The sequence below is a fragment of the Protopterus annectens genome, chromosome 11.part0 (assembly GCF_019279795.1).
Source record: "Protopterus annectens isolate FY-2018-M chromosome 11.part0, PAN1.0, whole genome shotgun sequence".
NCBI classification, from domain to species: Eukaryota; Metazoa; Chordata; order Ceratodontiformes; family Protopteridae; genus Protopterus; species Protopterus annectens.
Window position 1 is genome coordinate 309,748,757 of NC_056745.1, and position 12,364 is coordinate 309,761,120.

Below are 12,364 nucleotides of genomic sequence, written 5' to 3' on the forward strand. Positions count from 1 at the left end.
TTTTGGCCAAGTCTGATTGTCTGTGCTTAGACCTCCCCTCTTCCTCAAATTAAACCTCAAAAGGATTTTGAAAGGGGTTTTACATATCCATATACATAGAAGATATGTGGGATCTTAACTCAGTTCGAGAAAAACTGATACTTGTTTCAGCTGAACAAGCTCATCAGGCTGATTTGAGGTTCTTAACTTGGAAAACAGTGTTATTCATTGCTCTGGCTTCTAAAAAGTGTATCTGAGTTACAACCTCTTATGATGAGTCAATCCTATCTTATTTTTAACAAGGTGAGTGTGTCTTTGTGAACAAATCTTTTGTTTATGCCTAAAGTGATATGAGACCTTGGGACACAGGTGGACAGTAGTCTCTACTTTGATAACCACATCGCCACAGTAGTCAGGAAATCCTTCTAAGTGGCACACCTCATCACAAAAGGGTTCTTTTCTAGAAAAAAGGAAGTCATTGTTCCTCTGTACTCATCCCTCATCAGACCCATTATAGAGTACAATGCCCCGTTTGGCATGTATTTCACAAGACATCTACAACAATTGGAAAGGCCACAGAAATACCTCACTAAGAGGATTACCAGCCTCAAACAGATGCCATACGCAGACCATCTCAAAAAAACTCTAGCTCTACTCCATCGCATATCACCTACTCAGAGGTGATCTCTGCCTAACATACAAAGGTATGTCAAACCCAGAGCTGTTGGACACGCTACACTTAAAAGAAATCACAATCTCTCTGAACCACACACTCCAGGGACCTAAACCTTGTCACCACAATAAACAGAACATGCTGGAGGGATAGATTCCTGTCCCAGAGACTTCCCACACTCTGGATCAAACTACCCATTCATGTCAAGCAAAGCTCCTCATTGGCCCGCTTTAAGGAAAAAACCTTGACGACTGGATGGGAAATAGAAAATTCACTTCTGCGGCACTGCTTGACAGGGACACAGGAAAATAATTTTCTTGGGTGGCAAAAGCCAGGGAACCTTTTTGGCTAGTCTTATATAGGCCCCTACCTATGAACCTATAAAGTGGTTTTAGAGTTTACCTTGAGTCAAGCTGTTAATCTACCCATATTCTTTGCAGAACCTAAAAACATAGGAGAAAGAGTTTTGAATACTCTGGATATCTACAGGCAGCTCTGATACTATATGGAAATAACAAAATCCTTCAAGAAGGGTAATTAGCCATTTATTTATTATGAAGGTAAAAAAAAAGGACAACCAGGGTCAAGGCAGAGAATTTCAACATAATTGTCTTGTGTTACTTTGTTCTGCTATTCTCAACATAGTAAGTCACTTCCAGGCAAGGTCTAGCCTCATCCTACCAGGGCTTTGGCTTTTGTTTGGCCTTTTGGAAAGGGGTAGACACTAAACGTATCCTAGAAGCAGCAACTTGTTCCTCTGAACATACATTTAAAAAACATTACAATCTGGTTTTCTTTTCCAGGTTTTGCCTAGGCAGGAGCTCTTGGATTCTCAAACTTCTTCCACTTCACTATAATTTTAAGCTTTGGTAATCTACCCAGTTAATTTGGTTACTGCAATAGTGATCTAATGATGAACATATTAAAGTTGAGTGCATAAACTTACCGTAACAGTAGATGTTCAAATAGATCACTGTTGCAGTAGCCACACCCTCCCTCCATCCCCCATTTTTTCTATTAGGTATTTTGCCAGAGTGTTGTTGCATATACATTTTTGTACATATGTATATATGGGTCTACACTGATTCACTGAAAACTCATTTCACTGAATTTCAATTCACCCTCAAAAAAATCGCTGAAAGCTCAAATCACTGAAAACTCATTTCACTGAATCACATTTCACTGAATGTAAGTACATGGCCTTTTCCCCACTGTAGTGCAATCCCGGAGTTAATATATATAGTTGGGGGGTGTGGGGGCGGGGGTGTGGTGGGCATACCCTCCACCTACTTAGCTTTTATATTTATGAATCTCATTTTACTGAAAACTAACAATATAAAACCAAAAGTATGTGTGGAGCTATGTCCCCCACACCCCCCAATGTGGGGGGCTGTGCCCCTCACACCCCCTAGCTATATAAACTAACTCCAGGATTGCACTACAGTGGGCAAAATGGCATATGTGTTTTATTTGCCCGACAGTACTTACATTCAGTGAAATGTGATTCAGTGAAATGAGTTTTCATTGATTTGAGCTTTCAGCAATTTGGTGTGAGTGTTTTGAAATTCAGTGAAATGAGTTTTCAGTGAATCAAAGTAGACCCGTATATACACACCAACATATATATATATATATATATATATATATATATATATATACATATATGTGTGTGTGTGTGTGTGCGTGCATGTTTTTATGCATATTTATTTTATTATTTTTCCTAGTATGTACTCATTTCTTAGAGCAATAACCTCCCTTCTTGAGGCAAGTAGGATCTGAAGCTTTGGCACCCGAGCCACTGATTATATGCTGATTTCCTTGAACCCCACCTAGATTAGGGTGCATAAAAGTGCCTTAAAGCTTTAAATACTGCCCTTTGGTCATATCTTTGGCTTAGGCTACAGCTACTGTTATGGTACATTTACTTACACATATGCACTTTCATAGTTATTCCTACCTAGACAACAGTCTGGTCCATCTACAATCTGGATAAGTTAGTAGAACCAACTCGAAAGAACTGAGCCCTACCAGTTGAAATTACAGATTCAGTTTTTAGTGTATATCCAAGCTCATGACTCAAAGGATCATATAAAAAGCCCTTCTTCAGATGGTGTAATCTCATAGACATTTCCAAAAAAAATAAATAAATAAAATAAAATGTTATTGAATGAGATTTTTAAACTTGTCCAATTTTTTTGGAAAGCCTAATGTTAATTGGCAATTTATTCTAAGCTACCCTAAAATAAAAGTAATCCCTTTTTATAATGGTATTAAACCTATTCAGATGCAACTGCATAATTATATTCCTTGTTTCCATCTGGTGTCCCACAGTCTCCGTGCCTAATGTACATCTCAACAGTTCATCATTTATGATTTTAACTCATTAATACCTGTGTGGTATGGAATGCATTCAGAGTATTTTCTGAAAAAAATATTCAAAAAGCAAAAATATAAGCAAATATAAATATTTTGTGAACAATAAAAGCTATTAAATCTGTACATATAGCAATGCTATCAGTAATAAGCATTCTTCACTGTGATAATAGTTAGTGCATTCATAGTCTTTCCATAAATGCTATCATGTTTTACATTACACATACCTAGAATTATATTTTTGCTTAATTTTCACAAATTGTCATATCTTAGAAGCTGTATAACCTAGGCATACACTGCTAGAACACATTTGTTAACAAGACATAAGCTTTCAAATGACAACAAACAATTCCTCTCTGAGTGCATGTTTACTGAGATCTTCACAGTAATATGAAAACACATACTTTAATATATAATTAGCAATATAAATAACACTGAATGTGTCTCAGTGCAAGTATCATAGGCACTTTTCTTCAACAGCGTCTAAGGTTTCAACTGAAGCCATGCAATGGTTTGTAAGTCACTTGGTTTTAGAAGTATTATTACATGTGGAAGTATTGTTTATTTTCATAATTACTAATAAACAACTAACAATATCTCCAGTATGATATAAATGAACACTGGCAATGAATTTTCCTGTCTCCCACCATGGCATTTCACGCCATATCCCTCAATAACATTTAGGTCTATCAGCTATGAAAATAGGAGTACTAAGTGGCAAACAGTGATTCATTTCCCTACTGCAGGACAGCCAAGATTAACAATCTTTGTGTCATTGTGTTAATAACCCCTTGCCCTTTTGGATACCTGCCTAGTAATAGTTGATAAGTCACATAGTTAAAGAAGCCAGACCCAAAAAGATCTGGATACCATAAGGAGCTATAGATGTTAACTAAAAGTATACAAAAAAACTAAATAGGCTTGAGTGAGTTAAATGCCCAAATTATGTCCCCTCTTATTAACTTATAATCCACTGAGTGTAATTTTTATGCTACTGATCTTTCTGTATATGGGTAATTTCTCAGAGTACATTTTAGTGCAATATTTCTGAAACTTCTCTAACTTTTCAATGTCACTAAAAGAATAGGTATAGTACCCAGAGCCATATTAGAACTTGTGTGTTAACATTGTTTCATAGACAGGTAAAATAACTTTCTTGTCTTTTGATGTCATCATTGTTTCTACTGATCTAATCACAAAATAACATTTCTTTACAATTATAACTATATGTTGCCCAAAATCCATTGAACTTGACAGCACAACTCCCAGTTCTTTATATTTTTCTACAACTGTTAGTATGCTTCCATTGATGGCATATAGATAGTGACTATTATTGTCCCCTGCTGTAGAATGATGCATTTTCTTGTATTAAACCTTATTTTATTATCCTCTCACTACACTTCTAACTTATCCAAGTAATGATGAAATATGTTATGACCTTTAGTTGTAAGCATCATGCAACCTATTTTTGTACTTTCTGCAAAATTCTGGACCTAACATCTGTCCACTAAATGTGTTGTGGCTTTGAAGATATTAAACAAAATAGAGTCTTAACACCAAGTTTTATGGTATACTTCAATCAGTACTGAAATATTTTGAAGTACCTCATCTACTTCTGACAGAGGACTGTCCGCCAGTAAATCATAGCATAATCCAGTGCATGCTATAGACACTAGTTATTTGTTACTTTTATAATCTCATTCTGTGGGGCTATTTCCAAAACCTTTGATAAATCCAAGTAAACATTGTGCGATGGTGTTTCATTGTTCAGTGTCTCTCACTGATGAATAAAATGTTTTCAGATTTGTGTTGCATGATCTTAAGTGGCTGAATTTGTGTTGGTATATATCCTTGTCATCCTGGCCAGTAGTCAGAAGTAGTTGTAATGTTATCTCAAACACTTCACCAAGAATGCAAGTTAAACTTATGTGTCTGTAATTTGAAAGTTAACAAGCTAAACCCATTGCCCAGTCAGAAGTATTTTTCTGGCCTTCTTCCATTGTTGGGAACATCAGAGAAGGAAAAAAGTCAATACATTATCACAGAATATCCCACAAGGCTCCCTGATGGTTGATGTACTGGAGAATGAGACCATTGTATGGAAATCTATATTGATTACTTCTAACACATATGTAACATTTCATTCCAAAAAAAATGTCAGTATTTAGTGGGTGAAACAGTGGAACATAAAAGTAATCATAAATATCTGGAGGTGACCCTGTAATTGAAAAACTCAGCAGGCATCTCTTCTTTTAATACCTGAAGTACATTTATAGCTGCTATTAACCTGAGCTTTGTAGCCTTACTAAAACTGGTATGTCTTTTTCTGTTTGACTTATGAAGTAGTTCTCTGCAATTGCTTCAGACATTCCAATTTAATCAAACACCCTTTGCCATTGTTTTTCTTACTTACAAAGAGTTATGGCCCTTTTGTTTTAATAAAATCGATTATCTTGTAATTGTCATTGACTTTCCAGTCTGAAATATGCACATTTATAGTTCACTGCACTCAATTTTGCTGGTGTTTTTTTTTCTTTTGTGTGTGTGTGTGTGTGTGTGTGTGTGTGTGTGTGTGTGTGTGTGTATCTGAGTAGAATCATTAAAATATTAGTAGTTATGTCTAGCATATCAACGTGCTCTTCAAAAGTATTTAGAGATGGTTCATATATTATATTACACCAAGTGGCACACAAATATACAGAACATTTAAACATGGTAACATTATACAAAAAATTTAATTTTGAGAATATATCATCATTTTAGTCATAAACATCTGATTGCAAAGTTTGTATAGATTATTTAGTGACAGAAAAACAAATGTAGCCAGGTAAAGCCTTTATAAATGCATTTATAAACACTGGTGGAGTTAGTAGTGTGAAAACACTTTTATGTGAATATGTTAAAATACAAAAACATTAGCGGTAATTAGAATGGTGGTTTCCCAAGTGTTTTATCCAGGTATTAAGGTTTACTGTATGTATTTTCTTTTCTTTTTTTTTTCCTTTAAAGGTAAAGGTCCTAACAGAACTGGGAATGTTTACTGAAGCATTTTGTGAGCTCTCTATTTTACTGCAAGGAAAAAAAAATCCAAGGAAAATATTTGGTGGTTATCTTCCTGCCCACAAAAATAAGGTAAATTATATATTTTAAAATATATCTTTTCAAGTACTACTAAAACTTATCCTAAGACATTGTTTAGATAACAAATGTAATCAAAAGATTTCTGTATGTATGTAAACTGAGTCACTCGGTTCAGGGATCTCAGTCTAGCCTGTGACATTAACAGAACATGCTGGAGAGACGGATATATCTCCCAGAGATTGCCTCTCCTCTAGAATAAACTCCCACTTCACATAAAACAGAGCACCTCAATGACTCTGTTCAAGCCCAACCTAGACAATTGCATGGGAGACCGTACATTCACCCTGCGCTTTTGCCCTATGTCCTTCATGGTCAGGGGCAGTCAGCGCTGATCATAGACTTGGTCTGTGAATAACAACCATCTAACCAAGGTCAATTAGGGAACATGGGTATAACATGGCTAGGCTTGTAAATGTCCTAGGGCCATTGGCCTAGTAACCTCCTATGAACCTATGAACCTATGAAAGGTTCTAGAAAACTTCAGACAGAGTTTTTCAGGATGCTGAGATTAGGATATGCAGTGTTCCTGGCAACTGTTCAGGGGAATTACATCACTAACCTTATAATGCTTCATTTCCAATTCCCTTGTCCCTAAAGTATACATTAATGAAATTGATGTATTTCACAGAAGTGAGAAAACTATGCCTGTTTGTTGGCAAATCCCAGTCATCATAATTTTAGTCAGTATGTTATTTTGTATCAACATATCAAATTAAAAAAAAAGATTTTTATAATTCCATAGAGATTGATGTCAACATCTGATAGTCATATAGGGAACATCTAAACCAACAGTTGATACTGCACAGAGGCCTTCTCTTTTTTATTGATGGCTGCATTTTGACTATTTGTACTGTGTCTGAGATGAGGAATATCATACCTGTCAATGTCTCAGCACAAGAAATCTGGACAAAGCCTGACATAATGGGAGAAAAAAGGCCCAAAAATAGGGCCACATTTTAAATATTACTCTTAGAAACTTAGAAGGTTGCTATAATAACAGGATTTATGTTCACATGCATTTTTCTGAAGGATATGAAGTCTGAAACTCAGATGCATGTCATTATTTATTGACTTTAATCCTCAGATAATTCCAGTGATTTTCCAGAAAACCACACATTTTATGAGGAACAGACCAAAAGTATGAGGAAAAATCAAGAACATTCTGCGAAAATTTGGACAGTTGAGAGGTATGAGGAATATTCTTCCAGGGTAGTGCAAAAATAAATAATTACATTTTGAGCCAGATTCCAGCTTATAAAGCAGACTTGCTCCAGAGTAAGTCCCTCACACCAAAAGCATGTACTTTAGAAATGGATCCTTTATAACGGCTACTTAATTTCAGTTGTCTTTCTTTCTGTCTGAAGGACAAGAATTAAAGTTACTCAGAGACATCCCCTACATGTTTTTTTTTTTTCCTCTGGGTGCAGAGATACAATACCTAGGTAGTAAAATGGGCCCCTGACTTCAAAAGTTTAAGTTACCTAGCCATGGAATCCCTAAATATCTGTATGTGGAAAGCCTGGTTGACATTTACACTACTTAGCAACACTTAGGGGCAATAGGCAGTACATAACATGCGAGTCTCTGCTGATAGTGCTGACTCCTAGACCCTGAAGTCAGGAGGAGCTGCGCTTGCTACTATGGCTATAAGGCCAGTAAAACCATGGCATACAATGACTAAGTAACTAAAGAAACTCAATGGCTGAAGCCACACTTCAACTGTGCAATATTTTTTTTCCCTTTTGAGTACTTTGAAAAAAAAATCTGCTAATTATGGAGGTATAGTAAAGAGTAATTAAAGAAATCTGAATGGCTGAAGCCATGTTTCCATTGGGAGGATTTTTTTATTCCCTTTCAGAAAGAATTTGAAAAAAATAATCACTGATGTTTATCATCTGTGTTTTTCTTTATGTCAGTAAGAAGCAGTCTGAAGGAACAAAATACACATAACTCTTTCAGTACCTTTATATCAAATACCATTGTGCTTCAAAAAAAAATAGAAACTGCAGCTCAGTTTACAGAGAATTTTCACAAGTAAAATATAAATAATTCTGTATGGTTATTAAAGATCTACCTCACCTTAGCCTTCACAGTAGTCAAAATATAGCCCATTACAAAAACAAACAAATTTCATTAAAATAAATCTGTAGCATTTTTCTGCCTCTTTGAGATATAAAGATCCATGGTAGATTTATCAAGATTCCCACCCAAGAGAATACCCTTCAACCATGAAGAACCTGGCCAACTATTATTAAAAACCTAGGATATATCAATGTGGGTGACAATTTCAGAAGATGGACTCAATCTCTGTGATCCTTTGCTATTACGTGTATTAAGAAAAAGAGTGGTTTTCTGTCTAGCCGTCATGAATGACATCAGGTACTGGAATCCAGGCTGTAAAGCTTAAGTCTAAAAATGCTAGAGGTAATAAAATCAAGTACTACTTCAGAGCTGCTAATCATTTAGGGTGAAGACAGTGAAGCAATGACATTTAATGGTAAGTAGTGCTGCATGGTTCGTCTTCACTAACTCAAGTGCAGTTTTATCATTTTTAACTACTTACGCTTGGTTGCTTGAGTGTGCTGCATTTTGCTCATTTGTGTTTTACTGCAAGTTGTATCAATTTGTATTTACTAAATCTTTTTGCATTATTGATTGTGTTTTCAAGAGTGCAGCATTCTAAAGAGACAGCAAAAAGTGTTTTACTCTCATTTTACATTACAGTAGACTGCCTCTCACCCAGCCTGCCTTTAACCAGCCTCCTGTTTAACTGGCCATCAAATTTCTGCCATACCCTAGCAAAAGACAACAGAGAAGTACAGTATTTCTGCCTCCTCTAGGCTAAATAATGACAGATATTTGAGTTTTAGACTTCATATTCTTTAGAAAAATGCATACTAACACAAATCTTGTTATTATAGCTGATTTATAACCGATAAATGCTATTTTGTATGCTTTTTCTGATTAACCAGCCATTTGTTTATCCAGCCTAATGTCCGGTCCCAGTGATACCGGATAAGAGGGAGTCTTCTGTACTGCTCTTTCTCTGAGTTGAAGCAACCCTTGAGTGAGAATAACAATGCAGGGGGAGCATGTAAATTAGAGCTAAAGCTTTAAAAACATGATGTAAATAGTTGCAAACAGAACTGTAGGTTCAAGAAACAAGATATATGTTTGCATTAGGCAGATGGCACTTTTGCATGTTTCTATATTAGACACAGTTATTTAAATAAATATTGTAAAAAAGAGGGTTCGGCCCTGCAAAAAAACAGGAAAATTCACCTCTAATAAAGGAAACTTCTGTGGACTTCTTTACTGTTCTGACAAGACTTGGACATCTTTGTATAAGGGAATACATAGGAGAGACAATCTACAGGAGAGCATTTGTATGCTATGGTGTTTGATCCCTGCTTCTTGCCAGTGAAGAAGGGAATTGTTGGACTGTTTTAGAAGTAACTGCTGTCCTGTTTATGAGGAGTCTGGGACTTTTGAAAAAAAGTATGTTTTTCCATTTGTTCATAATGTTATTTGGTGCACTCTTGGTGCATTGGGTTTTGTAAGAAAGAATCTGCACCACTGCCTTTTGTTTTTCATTTCATAGAAACTACACATCTTTGATAATACTTAAATTTTTGATGTACTAATATGATATTGGTGGGTACAGTGGGCATTTTTGGCATGCCTTTTTATGCCAAAACATAAAGTCAAACTGATCAAATTTACCTGACCTGATAAAATGGGTTCCTGTGCTATTGTGACCTGATCTATCCTGTGCTGTACTCTGTGTACAGTTAAGTGGCTTGCACCTAGATCACACCTGCCTAAGTGACAAAATAGCTATGATCAAACAAGTTTCACAAACTATTGCTGTTGTGGATACCACTGAGGGAAATATATCTATTGTCAGAGCTACAGTAGCAGAAAAGGCATTTCCACCACTGAAATAAATGAGTGGGGTAACAACCTCAAAGCATACCTGTTACTATTTGAGCAGTATGCCCCTACAGAAGGGATAAGACAGGTGAGATGAGGCTAGTATCCTCTGTGCTCAGCTTATTGGGCAGCCTTTAAAAGCCTCCATAGATATGTAAGGTACTAATTATAAGGACTATCAAAAAATAATGACACCATTATTAGGCCAAGCTGATATTACCTCTGAGACACAAGCTCAGAAGTTTAATACCTGAATATTTTGTAAGACAAAGGTAAGATCTCATTTATACTATGTAAAATGTGTACTTAAAATGGGGTTAGCTTTTGAAGATTAACATACTAAAAGTAAAATGACAGGAATTTTATCCACTGATAAATTTGGAAGGGCCTTGTCTGCTTCTTTACAAAACTGTGTTTCAATTGAGCTTGAGGATGCTAAGATTTTTGTGATACTGGTAAGACAGATTATTATACATTGAAGCTTTTTTTAAAGCTCAACAGTCCAGATCTGTGATACAGCACATGTTAAATTTTAATAGAAATAGAAAGTCTCAACTGTAGACCCCTCTGCTACAAATTGGGAAAAAGAGCCATGTTATGACAAGTGAAAATCATGCTACTAATGATGTTATGGCTATGAAATGTGATGAATTGCCTCTAAGAATAGCAGAGTCTGCCTTTTGTGCTTCTGCTACTGCAAAATTAAGTGCAATGTGTGTGTAAAAAGAAGACCAAGCACAGTGTGTGTGTGTGTGTGTGTGTGTGTGTGTGTGTGTGTGTGTGTGTGTGTGTGTGTGTGTGTGTGTGTGCGCGCGCATGTGTGTGTGTGTGTGTGTGCATGCATGTGTGCGTGTGTGTGTGTGTGTGTGTGTGTGTGTGTGTGTGTGTGTGTGTGTTTGTAAAAAGAAGACCCTTATGAAAAAAAGCAGTTAAAGTACTCTGTATTTATAGAGATAGAAACAGTATTCCATTACTTAAGTAGAAATGTGAACTGCATTTTTGAAGATATTTCACCCTGTTGCAGTAATTCACAATTTAACACATGACATGGCATGATAACATGGGAAGATATTCCCTTCTTTGATATACGCAGACAATAGGAAGAAAGTATTACTTTTGATAGACCACCTTTATCGGTGTGTTGAGGGGAATTAGCAAGTGAATAAGTCTACAGATACACCTCTAATTAACATGGAAAAAGGTAGGAGAGCAACCACCAGGCACAGAATAATGATAGACAAGACAAGGTAGTAAATGTGGCAAAGGTTATAAGGTTATCAAGGAAATAACCTGCACTGTATATCAGCACATACAGAAGAGAGATTGTAGAGGGAATGGCGTTACATAGTAAAATATTCCAGCCTTAATGTGCTGCAAAGCAGGGAGAAGTAGCCAGTAGGATTAAACAGAAGGAATCACTCACTAAGAGGAAAAATTCCAAAGAAATGAAGTTTGCAAGTATAGAAAATGCACATCCTGAGCAGAGTTTTAAACTTTGTGTCAAGATGAAAAAGAAAGCCCCAGAAGTAGAGAATTCTAAGCAGCAGGTAAATGTTGAGGAGGAGAAAATTATCAAAAAGATGGACTAGTGCAGTAAAAGAATAAGACGAAACAGTACCACGCCTTTGTTCTAATCTCATTTTGTCAAAACTCTAAAAAGGAGAATACTGTAGGCAACAGGTATCTGCAAGTAAGGGAAAAACTAAAACCAAAGGTACATTTCATTCTGAGATACCCTTGCATACCTGCATAGTGAAAGCAACCCAGAGAAGAAAAGGACAGTAAGAGGGCTCAGTCTCACTGAAATACAGGCAAAGTAACCTATGGAAGAAATTACAAAGTTAAGAGTAATGTATGCTGAGAGACAAGATAACATTGAACAGAGCCATAATGATACTCCTGCTGAGTCAGTATTCAGGAACTCTGAACACAAGAAAGAGGGTTATATGCATCCGGCTTACCAGGAAAAGTAAGGGAAAGATAGCGACTGGTGATAAGGAATACTTGTATGAGTTGCCTTTCATAGAAAAAGAATCAGTCATTGAGACCCCAGTGTCTGTATTAGTAGGAGACAATGCTTTCTGCCTTACAATAGTCAGACCTTGAGGAAGCTCTAGTGTTGGCTGACCTCCAAGCAAGTCAGGTACACTTTAAAAAGGCAGAATGGGAAGATAACGCTTTGAGAAGACAAAGAGCAATATAGATATATTTGTGGGGAGAAGTTGAACCAAGTGTTCTCACCTTGTATTACAGAATGACTTACTG

General features: G+C 36.2%; 1 protein-coding gene across 1 annotated transcript in view; it reads left to right on the forward strand.

Moving 5' to 3' along the window:
* The window catches only part of CFAP54 (cilia and flagella associated protein 54), a 2,749,537-nt gene that overhangs the window by 2,318,143 nt on the left and 419,030 nt on the right, over positions 1-12,364 (forward strand). The window contains exon 52 of the mRNA XM_044087198.1: positions 6,035-6,157. Within this exon, the coding sequence (XP_043943133.1) occupies positions 6,035-6,157 (123 nt within the window). The remainder of the gene's footprint in view (positions 1-6,034; positions 6,158-12,364) is intronic.